Source organism: Salvelinus sp. IW2-2015, linkage group LG4p (genome assembly GCF_002910315.2).
Source record: "Salvelinus sp. IW2-2015 linkage group LG4p, ASM291031v2, whole genome shotgun sequence".
Lineage (NCBI taxonomy): Eukaryota > Metazoa > Chordata > Actinopteri > Salmoniformes > Salmonidae > Salvelinus > Salvelinus sp. IW2-2015.
In genome coordinates this window covers 20,065,634-20,090,164 of record NC_036841.1, presented here as the reverse complement: position 1 = coordinate 20,090,164, position 24,531 = coordinate 20,065,634, and the positions used below count along the sequence as shown (strand labels likewise).

Sequence of the window (24,531 nt, the reverse complement as noted above, 5' to 3'; positions counted from 1 at the left end):
GGGAGTTCAGTTTACTGTTTTGGTCAGCAGCATGTGCTTGCAACTGATAGGTCACTGGGCAGTGGTCTGCTCTCTCTGGCTCTGAGAGGCAGGGAATGATTGCTCGGATCCAGAGTAACGGGATTTTGCCCCGCCTACAAGATGCACTGATTGTTCTTGTTTGTTCAACGAATCAACTTCCCCGTGCGCACTGAACTACTCCGCGATAATTTCACRTTCAATGAATAGCCTTCTCAAACTTGTTGATGTTGACGAAATCTTTTACAACTTTGAAGAACATATTGAAGGTAAAGCACATTGAAATACAAATAAGGATTATGGAATAGACTTTATTGGCGTTTTTCTCTATATAGCCACACGGTCAACTTCAACCAATTGACAGGCTAAATCAATGAAATCGTACGGAGTTTATGAAATGAGTCTCATTGTATTGCTGATATTCAAATTGACAATGAAATATAAGGATGGAGGCAATTGAATATTTCATGTTATAACTGAGAAATAAACGCGTCACACTGGCCACGGTTTGTGCTGGACCTCTGCAAAGGTAGGATATTCTTATTTTCCTTCAGCATACAACATTCCTTGTTCACTTATTGACATTCATTACATCCTACGATTATAAGTTAGTTTGAGGGAACATCGATGTGGGTAATAGAAATATCATGCAGTCCATCGACTGTCATGTCAAAAATACAGTATGTGCTTCTGCCATGACTCGAGTCGCATCGTATCCTTATAACATAATCATATTGCTTGGCATGCCTGGCAGTGTTAAAACAAATAACAGTTATTAGGCGTATCACTTAATTGAAAACGTTTTCAAAGACCATAACTAAGGATCCTCTTGAACACTTTAAAAAAATGTCTATAATGAACTAATCAGACCTTCAATATGGACAGTAATTAATATTGGGAGGCTGGGTGCGTGATGGATTACACAGTGATACCCACTGGTCAGTTGGACAGGTTGCTGACATTCTGCACATAGCTCCTCTCTCTATTGGCTTTTTAACATGACCCCCAGCCAGTTGTTATACAGGGCAGCATGTGTGCAGCAACAACTGGAGGAATACCCATAGGGGTCCCCAGTCCTACTCTATAGCACCCTTGTGCCTCTGATTCTGCATGTTTCTAAACACTCCTTAGTATGCATTTACCCCATAAAGCCTTTGTAGACYAACTAAACCTTTCTCTCTGTACCGTAGGCTATATATCTACATATAATATGTGCCATCTCCATTTTATTCTGAGTGAAACTCTCTCGGGATGCATGCAGTATGAATGTAGCTTACACTGGCTCTCATCCTAGCCAACTCTATCTGAATAACACCCCTTGCTTCTCACAGCCAGGCTCTCTCAGCCTCAGACAGCTTCTCTTCTTCTGTAATGTGTGACATGACTTTGTCAGGCCTGGGAAAGTGATTCTCTAGCTCACAGGAAGTGTCAGTCAGGGCCCTTTCTCTTTCTGTCATATTGAAACTACAATGTTTTCTTCACAGATAAAATAAGTTCACAAACCTTCTCCCACACTGCAGTGCCAGGTGGCATGGAGGCAAAAATGGCCATTCATTAGAATCCACATAATAATCCTGTTGCTGCGGGATTATTTCCCTGCTGTAGCAAACTGGCTCAAAGATCCTACATCTGTACTAGAGAGTTGGAGATACTCTGATGAAGTGGCTGGTGGTGAAGAAGCATGGGAACGGTCTGTCTGAGAGACTGTGTGACATCACTAATGACATCACTTCTATGGAAATGACAGAGTCGGACTGGCCTTAAAAGGCAYTTTTGTTTGAGATGACGTGAACCAAAATGTCATTTCTGAAAAAGATTCAGTGATTGGTCTGCCTGTTTGTAGCTGGACATAATGTGTGGTTTTGACAAGATGTTAAAGATGTCTATAACACCATTACCATGTAGGATGATTAATAATACTGTAAACCTGTCTTCTCTACACACTACAAATTAGCCATATCTAGTTAAACCTCTCTCTTCATTCATTCAGTCAATCAATCAATCAAATGTATTTATAAAGCTCTTTTTACATCAGCCGATCTCACAAAGTGCTATACAGAAATCCAGCCTAAAACCCCAAACAGGAAGCAATGCAGATGTATAAGCACGGTGGCTAGGAAAATCTCGCTAGAAAGGCAGGAACCTAAAGAGAAACCTAGAGAGGAGCCAGGCTCTGAAGGGTGGCCAGTCCTCTTCTGGCTGTGCCAGGTAGAGATTATAACAGCACATGGCCAAGCTGTTCAAACGTTCATAGATGACCAGCAGGGTCAAATAATAATAATCACAGTGGTTGTAGAAGGTGCAACAGGTCAGCACCTCAGGAGTACATGTCAGTTGGCTTTTCATAGCCAATCATTCAGAGTTAGAGACAGCAGGTGGGTAGAGAGAGAGAGTTGAAAACAGCAGGCCCGGGACAAGGTAGCACGTCCGGTGATCAGGTCAGGGTTCCATAGCAGGTAGACTGGGGACAGCAAGGAGTCGTCAGGCCAGATAGTCCTGAGGCATGGTCCTAGGCAGGTCCTCCAAGAGAAGAGAGAGAGTTAGAGGGAGCATACTTAAATTCACACAGGACACCGGATAAGACAGGAGAAATACTCCAGATATAACTGACTGATCCTAGCCCCCCGACACAAACGATTGCAGCATAAATACTGGAGGCTGAGACAGGAGGGGTCAGTAAACACTGTGGCCCCGTCCGACGTTACAGGGCCAACCAGGCAGGATATAACCCCACCCACTTTGCCAAAGCACAGCTCCCACACCACTAGAGYGATATCTTCAAACCACCAACTTACTACCCTGAGACATGGCCGAGTATAGCCCACGAAGATCTCCCCCACGGTACAAACCCGAGGGGTGCGCCAACCCGGACAGGAAGATCACGTCAGTGACTCAACCCACTCAAGTGACGCACCCCTCCTAGGAACGGCATGGAAGAGCAGCAGTAAGCCAGTGACTCAGCCCCGGGTTATAGGGTTAGAGGCAGAGAATCCCAGCGGAGAGAGGGCAACTGGCCAGGCAGAGACAGCAAGGGCAGTTCGTCGCTCCAGTGCCTTTCCGTTCACCTTCACACTCCTGGGCCAGACTACACTCAATCATATGACCTACTGAAGAGATGAGTCTTCAATAAAGACTTAAAGGTCGAGACCAAGTCTGCGTCTCTCACATGGATAGGCAGACCATTCCATAAAAATGTAGCTCTATAGGAAAAAGCTAACAGTAAAACCTTGAAATMAGCCCTTGCCTTAACAGGAAGCCAGTGTGGAGAGGCTARCACTGGAGTAATATGATCTTTTTTCTCTCTCTCTCTTTTTGTTTATGGCCAATAAAGCAATTCCTTCTAGTTATCACAAACCAGTTATCGCAAACACATCACTTAACCCTATATAGAAGATAGAATGTGGATAATAGAGCATATCAAACGCAAATAGACTGTGTGTCAAATGCTTTGTTAGAACAAATCACATCTATTAAGCTTAAATGAATGTGCCGTCATCTAATTCATTCCTAACAGGCTCAATCAGGCTTAATAACCCAGACATATCCTCTTGTGATTGTGGTTTAAACAAACACTGTCGGTCTGGTGAAAACCCACCTTTCACTGTTTTAGAATGAGACTGTGTTAAAGCTTGTCTGTCTGACTGACTATTTCACTCACAGCATAGTGTTACATGTTCCACACCTCAATCTGGGCCCATGTAGGTGTCCACATTGGAGCAAGTGCTATTTTTAGAACACACAGAATACTGTAAGTAAAAGATGAAAGCTCTCCTTTCCTCCATAGACGTGGACCAAAACAACATTCAGCTCTTTTTAGGACGGATAGAGTCAGAGGTATACATAAGTATTCACTGCCAGGCTGATTAGTTGTGATGCACTTCATCAAGCAGAGTTGGGTTTAGGATGGCACTTTAATGTGTGTAGTGTGAAGATACAGTCACAGTGCAAGGCCCTCAATGCACACAAGTATGCCTTTGGAGAGTGTTGGTATGATATGAATCCTTGTAGCCACTGATGTAAGATTCATGCAACAGATAAACATAGTACAGATMATTTCCAGAGGCATTTAAAATGCTATTTGTGTTTRCACAGGATTTTTCCACATAACTAATTTCCATCTGTGGTCCATTTCGATCGTCATGTACCATCTGACGTTGTTGTCACATGCACGTACAGTAAGCAACACAGAAGCAGTTGTATAGCTTCTGTATACAAGATGAATCATCATGAATACAGTGGTTTGGTACATAATGTGTTCCTTTATTCCCCTCCACTACAGTGGGTTAATTAGTGATCAGATTCCAGTGAAGCCTGTAGCGTACTGTGAGGCCTATAGAGTACTGTGAGGTCTGTAGAGTACTGTGAGGCCTGCAGCGTACCGTGAGGCATGTGAGATCTGTAGAGTTCTGTGAAGTCTGTAGTGTACTGTGAGGCATGTGAGATCTGTAGCGTACTGTGAGGCCTGTAGCATACTGTGAGGCCTGTAGCGTACTGTGGGGCCTGTGGGATCTGTAGCGTACTGTGAGGTCTCTAGGGTACTGTGAGTTCTCTAGGGTACTGTGAGGTCTCTAGCGTACTGTGAGGTCTCTAGCGTACTGTGAGGTCTCTAGCGTACTGTGAGGCATGTGGATCTGCTAGCGTACTGTGCCAGGCCTGTAGCGTACTGTGAGGCTGGTAGCGTACTGTGAGGCATGTGGGATTCCTGTAGCGTACTGTGAGGCCTTGTAGCGTACTGTGAGGCATGTGGGATCTGTAGGCGTACTGTGAGGCCTGTACGTACTGTGAGGCATGTAGGTCTGTAGCGTACTGTGAGCGTCTGTCAGCGTACTGTGAGTCTGTAGTGTACTGTGAGGCCTGTAGCGTACTGTGAGGTCTGTGTGGTCTGTAAGCGTACTGTGAGGCATGTGGGATCTGTATGCGTACTGTGAGGTCTGTGAGATCTGTAGCATACAGTGAGGTCTGTAGCGTACTGTGAGGCCTGTAGCGTGCTCGTGAGTCTATGAGATCTGTAGCGTACAGTGAGGTCTGTAGGGTACTGTGAGGATCTGTAGCGTATTGTGAGGTCTGTAAGCGTACTGTGAGGCATGTGGGATCTGTAGCGTACTGTGACGGCTGTAGTGCGTACGTTGAGGCCTTAGCGTACTGTGAGGTCTGTGTGGTCTGTAAGCGTACTGTGAGGCATGTGGGATCTGTAGCGTACTGTGAGGTCTGTGAATCTGTAGCTTTACAGTGAGTCCTGTAGCGTACTGTGAGGCCTGTAGCGTGCTGTAGGTCTATGAGATACTGGTAGGCTTCAGCTTGAGGTCTGTAGGGTACTTGTGAGATTGAGCCGTATTGTGCAGGTCTGTAAAGCCGTACTGTGAGGCATGTGGCGATTTCTGTAGCGCTACTGTGACGTCGTAGCGTTACTGTGAGGTCTGTAGCATACTGTCGAGGTTCTGTAGTGTTGTGAGGCCTGTAGCGTCACTGTAGAGGTCTGTGAGAATCCTGTAGCGCACTGTGAGCGTCTGTAGCCGTACTGTGAGGCATGTGGGATCTGTAGCGTACTGTGAGGTCTGTAGCGTACTGTTAGGCCTGTAGCGTTCTGTGAGGTCTGTAGCGTACTGTGAGGTCTGTGAGATCTGTAGTGGACGGTRAGGCCTGTAGCGTACTGTGAGGCCTGTAGCGTACAGTGAGGTCTTTGGCATTCTGTGAGACCTGTGAGGTCTACTTTAACTTTTGTGTAGGAAGGGGATAGTAGGACAGGGTAAATGTGATTATGTGAGCAAGCAGGGTTTATGTTCTCCTCACAGCTTAACAGCACTCATGGTATTTCTGCATCACCCTCCAGTGCCTTGGAGCATAACGCAATCCTCTTACGTTACATATTAAACATCTAAATGGGTCTGAAAGTGTTCTGTTCAAACAGTGTTGTTCTCCAATCTGGTCTCCAAGTCTGTAACATTTCACCCTGAAAAAAAAGAGAACTTGAATTTAATRAAATCTTCTGCAATGTATGAATATTTTATGAGTGGTAGTACCTACAGTATGTCCATAATTGTTTGTTGTTCATGTAGCTTACTTTGTCTGTCTCCTTTTCAAGTCGTAGCTTTGTTTGATGACTCGAGTCCACTGGCGTTCTGTATCAGTAGTTCATCTGGCAGTATGGTCACTGTGGATCAAAGTRTGATTCTCCTTGAAGAGGAGTCCTAGACATGCAGTAGACATGCAGTAGGAACTAGGGTATAGCCTGAAAGTTTTTGACAAAGGTATAAATCACAGCAGAGCACTAGAGCCTGCAGGCAGCTCTGTCCTCCACAGCACCAGCTGTTTCACTCACACACTCCGACTTSCTGCCATGCTGAGAGGAGAGCGGACTACTCTTATCAGTCAGAGATGCTACCATAGCTCTATTATAGTGTAGGCTTAAGCTAATAGAAAAGATGTTGACGATAATTCATGATAGCCCTGTGTGATACTTACAGGTAGTACGGTCAAAGTACTTCAAAGTATCTATTTTCTGAGTATTAACCATGCTTTGCACCACAGGAGTTTATTTAATTCTCTGAGAGCAGGCAGGACAATGAAATGTTCAGCTATGTATCCTCTTTGATCTCTCTCTGAATGGTTCTGTGACCCGTGTAAAAGTCTTAATGTAAAAGTCTTAACTGATTGCAGTACTTAGAGCTGCTGTTCTGTCCTCACCAGAGCCTTACATCATGTGCTTACTTTTCCATGGAAGTCTTTATGATCGTTAACATGACTCTGTAATCTGCACATGCTTTGTTACTGCGTGCTGTTGACATGGCGATGGACTAACAATAAAATGGGGAGAAGACAGAACAATACTGTGAAACGTTTGATGGTCAGAAATGAGGCATGAAAGGAGGCTAGCGGTCAAGTAGTCAGACTGTAGCGCAGAGCGGTCGACCGCAGCGGTCCAAGTAATGGAAAATAGCCATCTCTGTCTCAGCTGTAACAGCAAAGTGACTCTGTGGTGGGTCCAGCTGTTGGTCCTAATAATGTACACCAGGCACAATAAATGATGAGGGCATTTGAGGTTCCTCCATCTGTGCCTGATGGCCTCGAGTCRCCGCACGTTCCTTTTTAGGGGAGGCCAGCATCTTAGAAAGGCTCGGGGACAGTGTGGTCTTCTGTACCGCTTTGTTCCTTTTCTTTARCATATTTATTAATCATTTCCAGGTGCACTTTCATGTAGAAACCATATGTTATATGCAGTGGCGATTTTAGCATGTACATCTTGGTGGGGCAAAARAAAWTAATGTTTTTGATGCGTGCCAGGTGGTAAACAGGTGGGGCCCTGAATGATGCATCGCCACTGGTTATATAACATGACTTCACTGGTGTGCTGTTACAGTGGAATATAACACCTTATTAATGAAGTGACTGTATAGAGGTTAGACCACTCTTCTCCTCCTGTCTCTTCATTCTAAGCACCAGCCTCTCGTTTAGTGGTGGTGACATCACCTGTTCACCTGAGCATGTCCAGGGCGACCGGAACGTGTGAAGCTGTAAAGAGAATTTATAAAGCATGTATAATGCATGCTGTTTTCCCACTGCCACGCTGAGCCTGCCAACAGGTTGGTCTGTGGAGAGGGGGGGGGTGGGGGTTGATTTAGAGAGGTGGGGAGGCAGCTGTGGAGCACGCTCAGACCGGACTAGATGAAAGGTCTAAAGGCATCCTGCAGTGTCGCCACGAGTCTCCGTTTCCCCCGGTAACTTAATCTGCTGCTGATGAGTCACGGACACAATCACCTTGGAAATTGACACCTGGAAGAGAGGTTTGTGTGTTTGTGCATGTGCATGTGCACGTGCATGTATGAATGCCGCTCTCTATTGTACTACCTTCCAACTTTAAAGGCATAATCTGAAGAGTGATATTTTAATTTCTCCCAAATTTGCTGTCGATCGTTTCACAGATTGTGGGACGTTTGTTCATTACTGAACATTGTTCATTATTGTTATTACCTAGCATAAAAATAATTGGATGGCTAAGACCTGAAGGTGAACTGTCTCCACATTGTCCTTCTTTTAGTAGGTCATTTGACAGAATAATACATTCAGCAGAGTACCTGTGTGTTGAGTGTTGTGTAGAAAACCAGCTGATAGTACATGGTACAGTATCCTACTGTAGGCAGCTATTGGAAACAAAATCGTTAAAAAATATTTAAAAAATTACCCCCTTTTTCTCCCCAATTTCGTGGTATCCAATTGCTGATAGTTACTGTCTTGTCTCATCGCTACAACTCCCGCACAGACTCGGGAGAGGCGAAGGTCGAGAGCCATGCGTCCTCTGAAACACAACCCAAGCAAGCYGCACTGCTTCTTAACACAGCGCGCATCCATCCCGGAAGCCAGCCGCACCAATGTGTCGGAGGAAACACTGTACACCTGGCAACCTGGTCAGCATGCACTGCGCCCAGCCCCCACAGGAGTTGCTAGGGCACGATGAGACAAGGATATCCCTGCCGGCCAAACCCTCCCTAACCCGGACGACGCTAGGCCAATTGTGTGCCGCCCCATGTGCCTCCCGGTCGCGGCAGAACCTGGGCTCGAACCCAGAGTCTCTGGTGGCACAGCTAGCACTGCGCCACCCGGGAGGCACAAAACAGTTTTTGATGTAGTGTCTCCTAGTTCATCATTGGCTGCCAGTAATATTTGTACTGATCTCCAGATATTTGACCACGGCACCCAGGTGAATGTTGTTATCTCTTGGGGGTAGAGGGGCCAGTGCTGGCTAATCACTCAGTGATTTGAATCGGTAGATTTGTTTACTATGTCTCAAATTCAGTTGCAAATGCAACACCTTGGCACATTCATCCATCAATCTTCCCAGTTGTTGTAGTAGGCTAGGTCATATTAATTCAATTCATCTAACGAAGGTATTATTGATTCAGTTTAAACAGGTTACAGACCTCTTAAAGTTTGAACTTTGAACGTTCAAGATTTTAAAAGTTTGTTTTGAAGCGGAAAACATCCTCTTCCACTATCAAAGACCAACTTGATTTACAAGATCAAGGCCTGTACTTTAAAATAGAATAAGCACTATGACCATAAGCAGAATAAGCTATTTCTGCATAACGTTTACAATACTGTATATTAGTCAATGTGTAGAGCTTAGGTCATGGGAAACTGGCTTGTTAAACCCAGATGGTTATGATTACCATTGACTTCTCTGTGTGTCTGCTGTGCTCTGACCTACATGTATCTGCCAAAATAATGGAAACACTTGAGTGAATGTTGGTGTTTCCTTTATTTTGGTATTTACCTGTATATCCTCTGTAGGTTGCTTTAGGGGTTATTTCTACCCACGCTGTCTCTTCACACTGTTCGTAAAGAGGCCATGGAGCAGGCTTGTTGACACAAAACTGTTAGTGTTGTTGACAGATACAGCCGTTTGAGTGTGTCATAGAGGACATGAAACCTGCCTGTTAGAGTGTGGGGTAGAGGACAGGAAACTTGCCTGCTCCGTACAGTAACAATGGAAGGCTAGAGCTCCATTCTGCAGTAACAGGTTATCACTTCATCAAAGCCTTCATCCAAGTGTTTTTCTCTTTCATAATAATTGTCTTCTTCAGACCCCCATGTCTCAGATATTTACACTTTCCCCATGGCAATATCACTTACCCATCACACAGTTTAACAAATACATCTGCTACTTAAATAATGTGATCGTCAATGTGTCTTTGGGCCTATGTACAGTATATTACACAGTGGGTATATCTGAACCTATAGGTCTACAATTACCTTTGCATTTGTACAGTGAAATATAGACTTGAGCACATAGTAAGGTGTATGGTGGTGGACTCAGACAGTGGAGACACAGAGTAGCACTGCCTGCTAACAGCATTAAATGCATTACATGGAGATACCAGTGTAAGGACAGGTTAGTGTAAATGAGAAAGTGTGTGTGTGTGTCCCTCTACATATTTATTTGTGTGTGTTTTCTGTCTGTGTTCATTGTGTTTCCTGGGTGCATGTTCGTGTGCGTGTCTTTGTGTGTGCGTGTGTGTGTCTGCTTTGCTGTGTCATCGCCCTCAGCACCCCTATCACCTCCCTCTAACCTGTAGGACGTGTCTGTGCGGAGCCAGAGAGGACAGCGGGACACTGGCGCTCCAGACGACGGACTGCAAGAGCCTACCCAACCTACAACACAGGCATGGGACAGTAACCAATAACCTGGAGCCTACAGTACAGTATAGAGCTCATCTTTTCAGTCAACTTCAAGACTGGAGTGTTGCTGGTACTTGGAGTCTTCCTGTTTAGCATTGGGAGTAGCAGACAGTCAGTCCTAGCAGCCAGCAGTGGACAGCAGGCAGCCAGCGAGCAGAGGGAGCGAGAGAGCTGTGAATGTGTAACTGGGCCTGCCAGTCCYGGGGGAGAGCGGAGGAGTACTGTTACACTCCCTGAAAGACCTTATACATGTTTCATCTGCTCCTTGGAGAACAGACGCCCCCTTTGTTGTCTCATCCATCCGTCTCTCCTGGCCCGAGACGCTGCTGCAAATCGCTTGTCTCGCCGTCGCCCGACGACCAGCAACAGCCACACATCTCCCCACAGCTGAGGACCAGGCCAGGCCCAGGGTATCTGAAGGGCTCACCTCCTCACCTGTAAGCTAACCTTGAAAACCAGTGGTGAGGAACCAGAAGAGTATATAAGGCTATATGAGAGATCAGTAAATGAGGACGACCCAGTATTTTTTGAGTGTCTCTGTGCTATTGGAGCTCAGCTTCCGCCAACTACAGATCCCAGCAAGCCTGCCAACTACTAAAACGGCGAGCCAGCCAGCACCTCTCCTCCAATATCCACTGTCCTAGTAGCAGTCTCTGAGTGTGATTGTGTGTCTGTGAGTCTGAGCCTCGACCATGAACGAGAACTTACGGCCCCCGTCGCTCCAGTTGAGTGTCCCCCGCGATGCCCCTGCCTACTCGGATGGTGGGAATGGTGGGGTCTCGGATGGTCCTGTGTGGTCAAGCTCGTCCACCCCAACACTACGACGCAAGCGCTTCAAGATGCGGCGCATGAAGAACGTGCCTAGCGAGAGAGAAAAGGAGAAAGACAGGGGCAGGCTGGTGAATGGGTGGCTAGTCTCTACCCGCTCCCACTCGGGCTCCAAGGAGTACCTGCAGCTGCCCTCCATCGAGATCACCCCATCCAGTGACGAGGATGGGGCCACCTGGTCTAACTGCTCTACGCCCAGCGCCTCACCCCGACGAAAGCGCTTCCTGCTCCGCAAGTGGCTGAGGGTGAGAGAGAAGAAGGAGCACGCCGGCAGCGAGAGCAGGTTGGTATGGAGTATTACCTCCCCCAAATGTAAACTCTTCTCCTTTCTTCCCTCCTGTTTCCCCCTTAAACCCTTCATGCTGCTTTGAGCCTGCTGTCACGGTCCACTAACGTTTTGGCCAGTACTAACACTAACAGAAAGAACCTTGTCAAGGTCCTTGTCATGTTAGAATGTCTCTTTTTTTTATTGAGCTGTAAGATTGAATAAGAATCACAGGTTTATGATTGTGAGGCAGCAGCCTGCTGCCCATTGTATTCAACATTATATATATGTTTTACACACACCACGAGGCAGGAATAAAAGCTGTCAGTTATACAGTAGCGCCTTGATGCAGCATTCAAATGCACCATGAGCTAGAGGTAAGAAAATCATTCGGAAAATCCCTGCTGAACTGCACAGATGTATTTAGAGAACATAGAGGCCTAGGATCAGTGGATTCATGCAGCCTAATGATTTGGTTACTGTGCATTACCATGTGAAAAGCCCCATGAGCACTAGTTTCAGCCAGCTCTAGGAAGAGTCTTGGTGGTTCTTAACTTCTTCCAATTAAAGAATGCTAGAGACCATTGTCTTCTTGAGGACCTTCAATGCTGCAGAAATGTTTTGCTACCTTTCCCCAGATCTGTGCCTCGACATAATCCTGTCTCGGAGCCCTGTGAACAATTTCTTCGACCTCATGGCTTGGTTTTTGCTCTGATATGTACTGTTAACTGTGGGACGTTATAAACACAGGTGTGTGCCTTTCCAAATCAGTACGATACAGTACAGTACAGGAAAGAAAAGAAAAGAAAGGAAAAGTAGAGCAGGGTATAGGTCAGTACTATACAGTACATTACTGTACAGTAGATTACAGTTTTTTTAAGTACTGTAGAGTACACTATAATTTACTGTGTTGTACTGTATTGGTCTGTAGTCTACTGTACTTTACTGTACTGCACTATAGTTTACTGTACTGAACTATACTGTGCTATACTGTGCTGTACTATGTTGTCCAAATTTGTCAAACATAAATGACTATGATGGGTACAGAATTAATCACAAGTCATTTTGATATCAATCATTTATTCWAATGAGCTCCACCCCCAAACAAAACCAGTCTTCTTCTTTGGGAGCGGCAATCATTAGAATAATAGCCAGTTTCATTGGACAGATATATAAAAATGGTATCCACGAGTTCATCTGACTCTGGGGAAGTAGATAAATGGTCTCATTGCTAAAAATCTCAACATATTCCTTAAGCGTTAACATCCCAATTTCGTTAAAAAAAATTGACTTTTAAACGTTCACACCCCTACAAAGGCAAAATGCAGAATCCAAATAATTTGTTTTACTGCAAAATCTGACTTCTAAGTATTTTTTGGTCTAGGCAGACAGCAATTTCTGACACTCCATTACATATTCTGGCTTGTTCTTTTGTCAGGAAACTAAATACCACATTAATCAGATAATATACCTGGGCATTACAGATCAGACTTTTGATCAAATTCGTAGTTACTGCGTTTTGCCTTTGTAGGGCAGTGTGTGAATGTTTAAATGTTAAAACATTTAAATGAAAATGGGAAGTTAATGTTGAAGGGATACTTCCTTTATCTACTTCCCCAGAGTCAGATGAATTTGTGCATACCATTTTTATATATCTGTCCAGTATGAAGGAAGTTATAGGTAGTTTCGCAAGACAAAGCTAACTAGCATTAGCGCAATGACTGGAAGTCTATGCTATCTGCTAGACGCTATTTAGCAATTGCGCTAGTTCACAACTTCTTCAAATTGCACGCAGAGACATAGAAGTGGTATCTACAAGTTTATCTGACTCTGGAGAAGTAGATAAAGGGCCTCATTGCCAAAATCCCGAAGTATCCCTTTAAGAAAAAATCCCGAACCATGTATGTTTACTTTCTTCCACAAAATTTAAATCACTGTGCAGGTATCACAAAACTACCACTAACAGATCCCGATCATTATCATCATAAAAAATATATATAATCTTTAACTAATTCCTAACGCAACAATGCTGTAATGTTAGTGATAGATATGCATCTTTAAAATTATTTGCCAAGGATATAAAGCGCTCCGCACGTGCCCAAGACAGGTCGCGGGAGACAATGCACGCAAATGGATTTAGAATTTTGGAATATATATACCTTTCAGATGAGACGTCGAGCGTGCATAATCTCGATGTTAATTTTGGCCAAAACACTGCAGACTCAAGTGATCACTATCGAACACAACAGAAAGTAGCCACTTGATAAAGGCCTTAGGGGCCAAGTGTTCGGTTTGAGATTCAGCCATTAACTGCAGTAGATAACTTCATTGCCCTCTATTGGTCATATTCAAAATACGCAATAGGAACGTATTCTGCATTGTGCACCTGGAATTTATGAATATTTCTTATTGTTTTAATGGAAAACCCTTAATAGCCAGTGTGTAGAGTTACACTCAACCACACGAAGGGGGATATTACATGTTCTACCTTTGTGTACCTATTCAGGATACATGACAATGAAGATAATGACAGGGGACCCATGGTGTCATACTGTTACCATCATTCTGTTACCTGGTGTTAATCCACATCACTTACTGTAGTTAAATAACTAAAAGAGATTTTTTGCAAACTCAAGGTGTCATGTCATAGCTGACACCACATTCTTTCTGCAGGCATCTTTCAATCTYAATTCGGGAGCGGGTAGAGGCTTGAGTYTTTGGAAAACATGGTCACATAAAGAACTGAGGGAGATTTTAACCTCATTCTATTACCCAGCTTCACATCTACACTGTTTTTCAAGTAAATGTTTTTTTGTAAAATTGACAATGGAATTTGTTAAAAGCAGTCCTTAACTTTGCAATCAATGGTTTTAGTTTGGCATACTTTTAAAGTGAAAAAAGTATCAGCGTCATTCTGTTACCATGGAATTGCCTTACTGTTTGGAGTCACGGTTTAAGAAGCAGAGAATTCCACAGCACACATGATCATCTATTCTCAACTTCTTTCCTGTCCAGTAGAAGAACCATTAGTTTCTCAATTTATTGACATGAGAAAAGAGCTAGTTGTAATTTGTTCTAATATGTACAGTATGTTGGACATACTGCTCTTTCATTGAAATTATGTGAAAACAACGTTGATTCAACCAGTGTGTGCACAGTGCGAGGTTTGCACCGGAGTAACACACAGCACACTAACATCAAGCGTTTATTTCACTGTCCACCTTTATCTGTTGTATACGAAGCATGTGACAAATGACATTTGATTTGATTTGTCAGCATATTACACAATAAGATGAGAACCTGCAGTGCAGACTGTATTCTTGTTATGTTAAGGGGAATGGAGAAGCTTCTAGTTCTGCTGGTATTTGTGTTCTCTCTCTCCCCTAGCAGGGAGCAGAGATGGTAGTAGCAGATGGTAGACATACAGAGGGTTATTATGCCATGTCCATGCCATTTGACTGAAAACATCCTATTTTACCGAGAGGCATGTGTGCATAACCCTATCAGCTCCCTAAGTTAGAAAAACTGGACCATTACCATTTCAGACTAATCACAACTTTACCCCCCTCTAGGAGTGCAAAACCAGTTTGTTCACACTGTATTATCAGTCAATGGTTCACATACACATACAGTATTCCTTTCTGCTGCTGAATTGTCCTGTCTTGGCCTGTTTTGCTGTGAAATAAGTGATGTATGAAGACTGAAAAGACCAACAGTGGGCTTATGTTACAAAAACCACCACAACTCAATATTAATGATCCCATCATCAATTATTTATTTGGCAGTATTGCAGAACCAAGCTATTTCCATCATGTTGGGTAGAGGCGACACAGATAGCGAACATAACAAGATATTTACATATTTTTCTCCATCTCAACTCTTGTAGCCCTAAGGGAACCACTGCCTCTGACTGCCTCTGCAGCACACAGTCATGAATTAAGCATTCATAAAGGAAGCTGTGACCAATGAGAGCACACTAATTTCAGGGCTGTGCCGTTRATCCAGACTTAACCCACAGTGGATGTCTGTTTGTCATATGCTGTTCTGGCTCCAGCGTTCTCCTCCCACTCTTCATATTGCTATGATTTACAATGTAGTGCAATGGGGGGCTGTCAGTGCCAGCAGGGGAGTGTGTAAGTGCATGGTCAGAGCAGCCTTGATGGGAACAAGGAACTGCTTCTTGCTCAGGTGATGTAGTGAGGAAGTTGGGGGATGGTCTGCTGGAAGCTACTGTATACATTCCCTGGCTGGCTCTCAGTTCCAATACCATGGCCATATTAGAGATTCTATGTGCAATTGCAACACCACAATAAATGTACTTCATACATTATTCACTCCCACAGTATGGTTCTGGAAATGGATGGTCTGTCATACTAGCCTTTGCACACCGATAAAGTATGGTTTCCAGGTTTCCTATTTTGCAGTGAGGTTCTGTCTGTAGCAAGCGTTAGGTGAAGCCATTGTAGTCACATCTGGTTCAAGGCCATTATCAGTGTACTTGAAAGCAATGCAATAAGCATTCATTGTGTTGTAATTGTTCCTGTCACCACAACAAGCAGGGCATAGCCCTTCAATTGTATTGAATGCCCTGAACTCAGTCATTTCAACAATGCGAAAAGTAAATCAGTTACAGAGGAAGTATTGTTTTATTGTTACATTCTTACTCAAGGGTAATTGTGTATATAAAAATGTGGCTATGAGCTATCTGTTTCACAAGGTAAATCTTGTAACCTGGAGGAATGGATGACTAGTTTCTACGGCTACAGGTAACTACAGCTTCAGTGCAAGCTCAAGTGCGACCTAGCTGTGTATTTAGTCAGTTAATGTATAAACATGGTACGATGACATTAATAGTTAAACTGGCTTGTGTGACTTATGTACCCCTCCGGACGTTCTTAGCCCATTTTAGCAGGACTTCACAGAGAACACCCGTCAAACATGCTGTGAGTACAGTACGCTAACTACTGATAATGCTATAAGTTGTACCATGGGAGAATACTGGGCCATGGTTTAGGCACTATTCCTTAGCAGTTAGCTGAATTCCTGTTCGACAATCCAAGACAGTGCACAACTATGTGTGCTTTGTCTGACTCGGAACAGTGTTTCAAATGAGCGTCTAGGCCTAATCATTGCCAAAGACGTGTTTGATAGGGTCTGAAGTTGTCTTAGATGTACTATTATCTGTCTAGAGTTTGAATTGTTTCAATGGCAAATGTATTCCAGTTTGTATGAAAATCCCACAGTGTGGATTGTCTATCATTCTCTCATACAGCAGTAAGATTGAAAGGGAGACAGTCGGACATAGCATGACACACTTTGTTCAGTCAGAGGTCAGATCTTTCCCGTCTCTGACACRAGGGACAACTCTGTTCGGAAAATATATTGGAATTGGGTCTTCATTTGTGTCTTACCAGATATCAAATCTGATCCATATCAAAACTGATCCATCTGTACTGTATGATATCCAATAAAGTATTTGTTACAGTTTTAGATAAGTCCTCATGATAGTACCAGTCAAAAGTTTGGACACACCGACTCATTCAAGGGTTTTTCTTTATATTTACTATTTTCTACATTGTAGAATAATAGTGAAAACATCAAAACTATGAAATAGCACACATGGAATCATGTAGTAACCAAAAAAGTGTTWAAAAAAATCTACATATATTTTAGATTCTTCAATGTAGCCACCTTTGCCTTGATGACAGCTGTCACGACTCCCACCGAAGGTGGCCCCCCTGCCTGTTCGGGCGGCGCTCGGCGGTCGTCGTCACCGGTCTACTAGCCGCCACCGATCCCTTTTTCCTTTTCTGTTTGTTTGGTCTTATTGGTTGCACCTGTCTCTTATTTTGTTTCTTGATTCATGTCTATTTAAGCCTGTTAGGCCCGCTTATGTTTGTGCGGGATTGTTTTCTGTTAGTCAGGGTGTGCGTGTTTGTGTTCCTGTCCGTTTGTGCCCTGTGTTGGGTCGGACTATTTTTCTGTCTATTTTTCGCCTATGGTTTTGGGCGTTCGTTTGGGAATCCAAATAAAGASAGTTTTCCCCAGTATCCTCTGCTCTCTGCAATTGACTCTGCACCCACCACTCCAGGCGATTGTGACAACAGCTTTGCACACTCTTGGCATTCTTTCAACCAGCTTCACCTGGAATGCTTTTCCAACAGTCTTGAAGGAGTTACCACAAATGCTGAGCACTTGTTGGCTGCTTTTCCTTCACTCTACAGTCCAACTCATCCCAAACATCTAATTTGGGTTGAGTTGGGTAATTGTGGAGGCCAGGTCATCTGATGCAGCACTCCATCACTCTCCTTCTTGATCAAATAGCCCTTACACAGCCTGGAGGTCTGTTTTGGGTCATTGTCCTGTTGAAAACAAATGATAGTCCCACAAAGCGCAAACTAGATAGGATGGCGTATCGCCGCAGAATGCTGTGGTAGCCATGCTGGAACTTCTTATGGCTGCAATCCCGGTAACGGGATGATATGACAACAGCCAGTGAAAGTGCAGGGCGCCAAATTCAAAACAACAGAAATCTCATAATTAAAATTCCTCAGACATACATGTTTCTTATACCATTTTAAAGCKTAATGCTTTTCACACCAAACCACAATAAGCACAGCCATTTTTCCAGCGAAAGATAGCAGTCACAAAAAGCTGAAATATAGCTAGAATGAATCACTAACCTTTGATGATCTTCATCAGATGACACTCATAGGACTTCATGTTACACAATACATGCATGTTTTGTTTGATAAAGTTCATATTTATATTAAAAAATCTGAGTTTACATTGGCGCGTTACATTCACTAGTTCCAAAAACATCCAGTGATAGTGCATAGCCACATCGCTGTCTCTTATACACATCTAGATGTGTATAAGAGACAGGTGCATAGCCACATCGTTTCAACAGAAATACTCATCATAAATGTGGATGATAATACAAGTTATACACATAGAATTATAGATATACCTCTCCTTAATGCAACCGCTGTGTCAGATTTCCCAAAAAAATACGGAAAAAGCAAACCATGCAATAATCTGAGACGGAGCTCAGAACAATAGTAAAATTAGCCGCCATGTAGGAGTCAACAGAMACCAGAAAATACATGATAAATGTTTCCTTACCTTTGATGAACTTCATCAGAATGCAGTCCTAGGAATCCCAGGTCCACAATAAGTGCTTGATTTGTTCGATAATGTCTGTTATTTATGTCCAATTAGCTACTTTGGTTAGCGCGTTTGGTAAACAATTCCAAAGTCACAAAGCGCGTTCACTAAAACGTGACGAAATGTCCAAAAGTTCCGTAACAGTCAGTAGAAACATGTCAAACGATGTTTTGAATCAGGCCGTTTACTCTGGGCACCTCTGTGCACCTTTCATCCAAGCTACTCAATACTGCCCCTGCAGCCATAAGAAGTTAAGTGTGCCTTGAATTCTATGTAAATTACAGACAGTGTCACCAGCAAAGCACCCCCACACCATCACACCTCCTCCATGCTTCACGGTGGGAAATGCAGAGATCATCCGAGATCATCTGTTCACCTACTCTGCATCTCAGAAAGACACGGCGGTTGGAACCCAAGATCTCAAATTTGGACTTATCAGACCAAAGGACAGTGAGTATAGTGTGTGTGTGTATGTGAGTGAGTATAGTGTGGGGGGGTCTGGCAGTGTGTGAGTATAGTATGTGTGTGGGAGGTCTGGCAGTTGTAATCGCTTTAGCCCCTGTGGATTCTCTGTTGTGAGCAGATAAGACCTGGAATTATTTAGGGAATCAGGACAGTATCTTTCACCAGGCATTAGTGTCTCTGTCTGGACCGTGGATTTAAGTATTTCAGAGACAAAACATTTCGGCAAGATACTGGAGATTGAAGATAACAGTTAACAAGACTTGGAAAGTGTTGCTAATGCAATAGAAGAGATTAGAAATGCCTCCCAGATGAATTTTTAGGAGGGTTATTTCTGATATGGTTTGTTGAAGAGATTCCCAGGAGCAGATTATTATTTTTCTTTAGTGTACAGGTTTTCCTCAGCTTTCAACTAAGGAATGTGGTGAAGGAGAAATGTTAACCCTGCTCATGTTTTTTTGTAAGTGGCTATTTCTTGCGAATCAACCACTGTTGATACTTATACAGATAACATAATAGGAGATATGGTTGCCGAGGGGATGGTTGTCTCATAGTCTATTAAAGTCCTCCATTTTGTTTGGATTGCCTCTCAGAAACTCATCCTGAAAAGCAATTGCTTTGGAATTAATTCAAAGCCCGGAGAAAACACCATGACCACTACTCTGTATGCCTCTAAGTCTGATGTAATGCCAGTGCTCTTTAAACCTACAGTGTTTTGTTACATCTCCTACAGTAGCTATCATGTTCAAAGCACATATTGAACCAATTGTGTATGAGTTATGAATGATTTAGTGAGGCTTTATGCTACGTCAACTTTCAATGCTTGTGTTTTGAAAGAGGCATGCACAATGGTGTACACTCCATACACTAGTCTGACCATCACACACATTCAAACAAACTCTGGGCACTGAGTTTACTAATAACCTACACCTGATTTATTGTAGAGCAGGTGCAATCCAGGCATTTCTGAATGTTTCACTAAGGTATACATCTCCCTCCAACCCTTAAAACAACATTAATAACTACCTGGAAAACTTAGGCAGAACTTCACTGTCTGGCATGCCAGTTGAGAAACCACAGACGCTAAGTTGACAGTGGGGAATATGACCAAAGCAACAACAAAAAAAGGCCCTCTCTAAAAACCTATGGAGTCATGGACACTCTCAAAACACGTAATGATTGACAGTATTTTACTGAAGCATAATTTGGCCTAGTCTGCAGTTTTAAACWGGCTCCTCAGAGGCAACGTGATGAGTAAAACAGATGTCATAGGTTCTGTTTTACTTTTGAATGCCGTGAAGGAGACTGGAGGAAACATAGCTCTCAGTTTCTCTTTGGATAATTCTGAACATCTGTCTTATGCAAATCTATTATGTTTAAAGCTGCCCCTACTTTTCAAAGAGGAACTTTGACATCGTCTTTAACATGATCATACAGTATGATCATGTTAAAGACGATGTCAAAGTTCCTCTGAAAAGTGCTCATCCTTAGATATCAGACCATTTCTCCATGTCAGCTACCTACAGGTAATGCCAAAATAAAGGATACACTTGAGTAAATGAGGGATACAAAGTATATTGAAAATAGGTGCTTCCACACAGGTGTGCTTCCTGAGTTAATTAATCAGTAAACATCCCATCATGCTTAGGGTCATGTATAAAAATGCCCAGTTGCCCGTTATTTTTAGCTACCATGGCTAGAAGAAGAGATCTCAGTGACTTTAAAAGAGGTGTCTCAAAGGAGCATAGGGTTTTTAAAGGGTGTGTGTGTGTGTGTGTGTGTGTGTGTGTGTGTGTGTGTGTGTTGGGTGTGTGTGTGTGTGTGTGTGTGTGTGTGTGTGTGTGGGTGTGTGTGTGTGTGTGTGTGTGTCGTCTCAGTCACCAGATCTCAACCCAATAAAACACTTCTGGTAGATTCTGGAGCGGCGCCTGAAACAGCGTTTTCCACCACCGTCAACAAAACACCAAATTATAGAATTTATCGTGGAAGAATGGTGTTGCATGCTTCCAGTAGAGTAGCTGTTCTGGCTCATGGTGGCCCAACACCCTATTAAGACACTTTATCTTGGTGTTTCCTTTATTTTGGCAGTTACCTGTCTATCTGGATGGACTTAAAATGCCTCTAACTGGGAATCAAATCAGTATACAGAGATAGAATGGGTTTAACGGGTATCCAAGCAGCACAGCAGGACGGGTGGGATTCTCTTAAATGCCACAGTATACGGTTGGTGAACATCTCCACCACAGATCTTTACCTCTGTATCTCTGTATGACTCATGATCAGTGTTTGTGTGTGTCTTGTAGTGCCATCTAGTGGGTATAACTAAGAAGTACATCTATTGTAGTGTACTGATGTACATATTCTCAGGACACAGAATCACTGTAGCAGTAAAATGTTCTATGAATGCACCTGGAGTGGGTAGGGCCACATGGTATATTTTCATAGGATTTATTCTGTGAGTGATTGTGTATTGGTGTATGACTGACATGTGTTCCTCTCTGTTGTGTTCTGTCACACAGCAGCCAGCAGAGCAGCCATGACGATGACTCCTCTCGCTTCCTGACTCCCTTCATCCGAGAGGAGAGGTAAATACAAGACGATTCTGAATTTACTTGTATGTGTATTCTGTTGTTTGTATTCTACGTTTTGTATTTATTCAAAAGGGTTTAATTGTTTGTGTGGTTTGATGAAAGCAAGGGGAGAGCGCTGACTGTATGAATCAGGATGCTCAGGAAATGACTCTATTCTGTCTACTTATTATACTGCTGCTTTTTCACCACTAGATGGCAGTTGGTCCTCAGCCCTACTCTTTTTCACCACTAGATGGCAATTTTTTTAATTTATATTTATTTAACCTTTATTTAACCAGGTAGGCACGTTGAGAACAAGTTCTCATTTACAATTGCGACCTGGCCAAGATAAAGCAAAGCAGTTCGACACATACAACAACACAGAGTTACACATGGAGTAAAACAAACATACAGTCAATAATACATTAGAAAAATAAGTCTATATACAATGTGAGCAAATGAGGTGAGATAAGACAAAGACAAAAAAAATGCGTTTAGAAGACCACCAAAATTCTGAAATCTCCATTCCCTAACGACAAATTTTCAGACAAGATATAACGGCCAAAGGGGCGGTGTTGCAATCTAATGCAAAGATGCCTGAAGAGTTCTGTCTACTATCGGGTGTACACAAGCAATTTGAACTTCTACTTTTAAAAATCCACCTCTCTACAACAAAGCTCTACCGTTGCGCCTGCTATAAACCCTCTGCCCCAGCTGTGCTCTGGACCATATGTGAACTGATTGCCCCCCATCTATTTAGAGCTCGTGCTGCTAGGCGACCTAAACGGAACATGCTTAACACCCAGCCATCTACAATCTAACTTGATCCCTCAATCTCACACAAATTACAATGAACCTACCAGGTACACCCCAAAGCTGTAAACATGGGCACCTCATAGATATCATCCTACCAACTTGCCTCTAAATACACCTCTGCTGTTTTCAACCACAGATTCAGCGATCACTGCCTCATTGCTGCATCCGTAATGGGTGAGCGGTCAACGATCTTCACTCATCACTGTCAAACACTCCCTGAAACACTTCAGCGAGCAGGCCTTTCTAATCGACCTGGCGGGGTATCTGGAAGGATATTGATCTCATCCCGTCAGTAGAGGATGCCTGGTTATTTTTTAAATGCCTTCCTCACCAATAAATAAATAAGCATGCCCATTCAAGAAATTTAGAACCAGGAACAGATATAGCCCTTGGTTCTCTCCAGACCTGACTGCCCTTAACCACACAAAAACATCCTATGGCGTTCTGCATTAGCATCGAATAGCCCCGTGATATGCAACTTTTCAGGGAAGCTAGAAACCAATATACACAGGCAGTTAGAAAAGCCAAGGCTAGCTTTTTCAAGCTGTAAAGTGACACTGTAAAGTCCATGGAGAATAAGAACCCCTCCTCCTAGCTGCCCACTGCGCTGAGGACAGGAACACTGTACCACGATAAAATAACTATAATTGAGATATTTCAATGCATTTTTCTACAGCTGGCATGCTTTCCACCTGGCTATCCTACCCCGGTCAACAGCACTGCACCCCCACAGCAACTCGCCCAATGCTTCCATTTCTCCTTCTCCAATCCAGTCAGCTGATGTTCTGAAAGGCTGCAAAATCTGGACCCCTACAAATCAGCGGGGCTAGACAATCTGGACCCTTTCTTTCTAAAATTATCTGCCGAAATTGTTGCAACCCCTATTACTAGCCTGTTCAACCTTCTTTCGTGTCGTCTGAGATTCCCAAAGATTGGAAAGCAGCTGCATCATCCCCTTCTTCAAAGGAGGGACACTCTTGACCCAAACTGTCACGACCTATATCTATCTACCCTGCTTTCTAAGGTCTTCGAAAGCCAAGTCAACAAACAGATTACCGAACTTCGAATCACCATACCTCTCCGCTATGCAATCTGGTTTCAGAGCTGGTCCATGGGTGCACCTCAGCCACGCTCAAGTCCTAAATGATATCTAACCGCATCGATGATAGAAACAATACTGTGAGCCGTATTCATTGACCTGGCCAAGGCTTCGACTCTGTCAATCACCACATCCTCATCGGCAGACTCGATAGCCTTGGTTTCTCAAATGATTGCCTCGCTGGCTCACTAAACTTTTCTGATAGAGTTCAGTGTGTCAAATCGGAGGGCCTGTTGTCCGGCGCCACTGGCAGTCTCTATGGGGGTGCCACAGGGTTCAATTCTTGGGCCGACTCTGCTTCTGTATACATCATGATGTCGCTCTTGCTGCTGGTGAGTCTCTGATCCACCTCTACCAGACACCATTCTGTATACTTCTGGCCTTCTTTGGACTGTGTTAACAACCTCCAGACGAGCTTCAATGCCATACAACTCCCTTTCTGTGGTCTCCAATTGCTCTTAATACAATACATAAATGCATGCCTCTTCACCGATGCTGCTTGCACTACCCGCCGTCCAACATCACTACTCTGGACGGTTCTGACTTAGAATATGTGGAAACTACAAATACCTAGGTGTCTGGTTAGACTGTAAATCTCCTTCCAGACTCACATCAAACATCTCCATCCAAAGTTAAATCTAGAATTGGCTTCTATTTCGCAACAAAGCATCCTTCACTCATGCTGCCAAACATACCCTTGTAAAATGACCATCCTACCGATCTCGACTTCGGATGTCATTTACAAATAGCCTCCAATACCCTACTCAATAAATTGGATGCAGTCTATCAGCTGCCATCCGTTTTGTCCAAAGCCCCATATACTACCACCACTGCGACCTGTATGCTCTGTTGGCTGGCCCTCGGCTTCATACTCGTCGCCAACCACTGGCTCAGGTCATCTACAAGTTCCCCCTTATCTCAGCTCGCTGGTCACCATACAGCACCTACCTGTAGCACAGCGCTCCAGCAGGTATATCTCTCTGGTCACCCCCAAACCAATTTCTTCTTTGGCCGCCTCTCCTTCAGTTCTCTGCTGCACTGTCAGGTTTTGGCAGGACTGTTCAGTTTTTGTTCACTAGATGTCCCCTTGCACCTTTTTTTGTACTTTTGTTTTTCTTGCCTAATTATTGTTC

At 43.6% G+C, this 24,531-nt stretch overlaps 1 protein-coding gene across 5 annotated transcripts in view; it reads left to right on the top strand.

The window, feature by feature from the left end:
• The first annotated feature begins 523 nt into the window (after window positions 1-523).
• Window positions 524-24,531, top strand: part of LOC111960682 (protein Aster-B) — a 96,600-nt gene continuing 72,592 nt past the window's right edge. For 2 of the 5 annotated variants that reach the window (XM_070438714.1, XM_070438708.1), the window contains exons 1-2: window positions 10,128-11,302; window positions 21,433-21,498. In XM_070438714.1, coding sequence (XP_070294815.1) covers window positions 10,884-11,302; window positions 21,433-21,498 — 485 coding nt within the window. In that variant the 5' untranslated portion in view covers window positions 10,128-10,883. Of the gene's footprint in view, window positions 548-10,127; window positions 11,303-21,432; window positions 21,499-24,531 lie in introns of those variants that run through there. The other 3 variants (XM_070438721.1, XM_023982817.2, XM_070438710.1) reach the window with 3 other exon arrangements.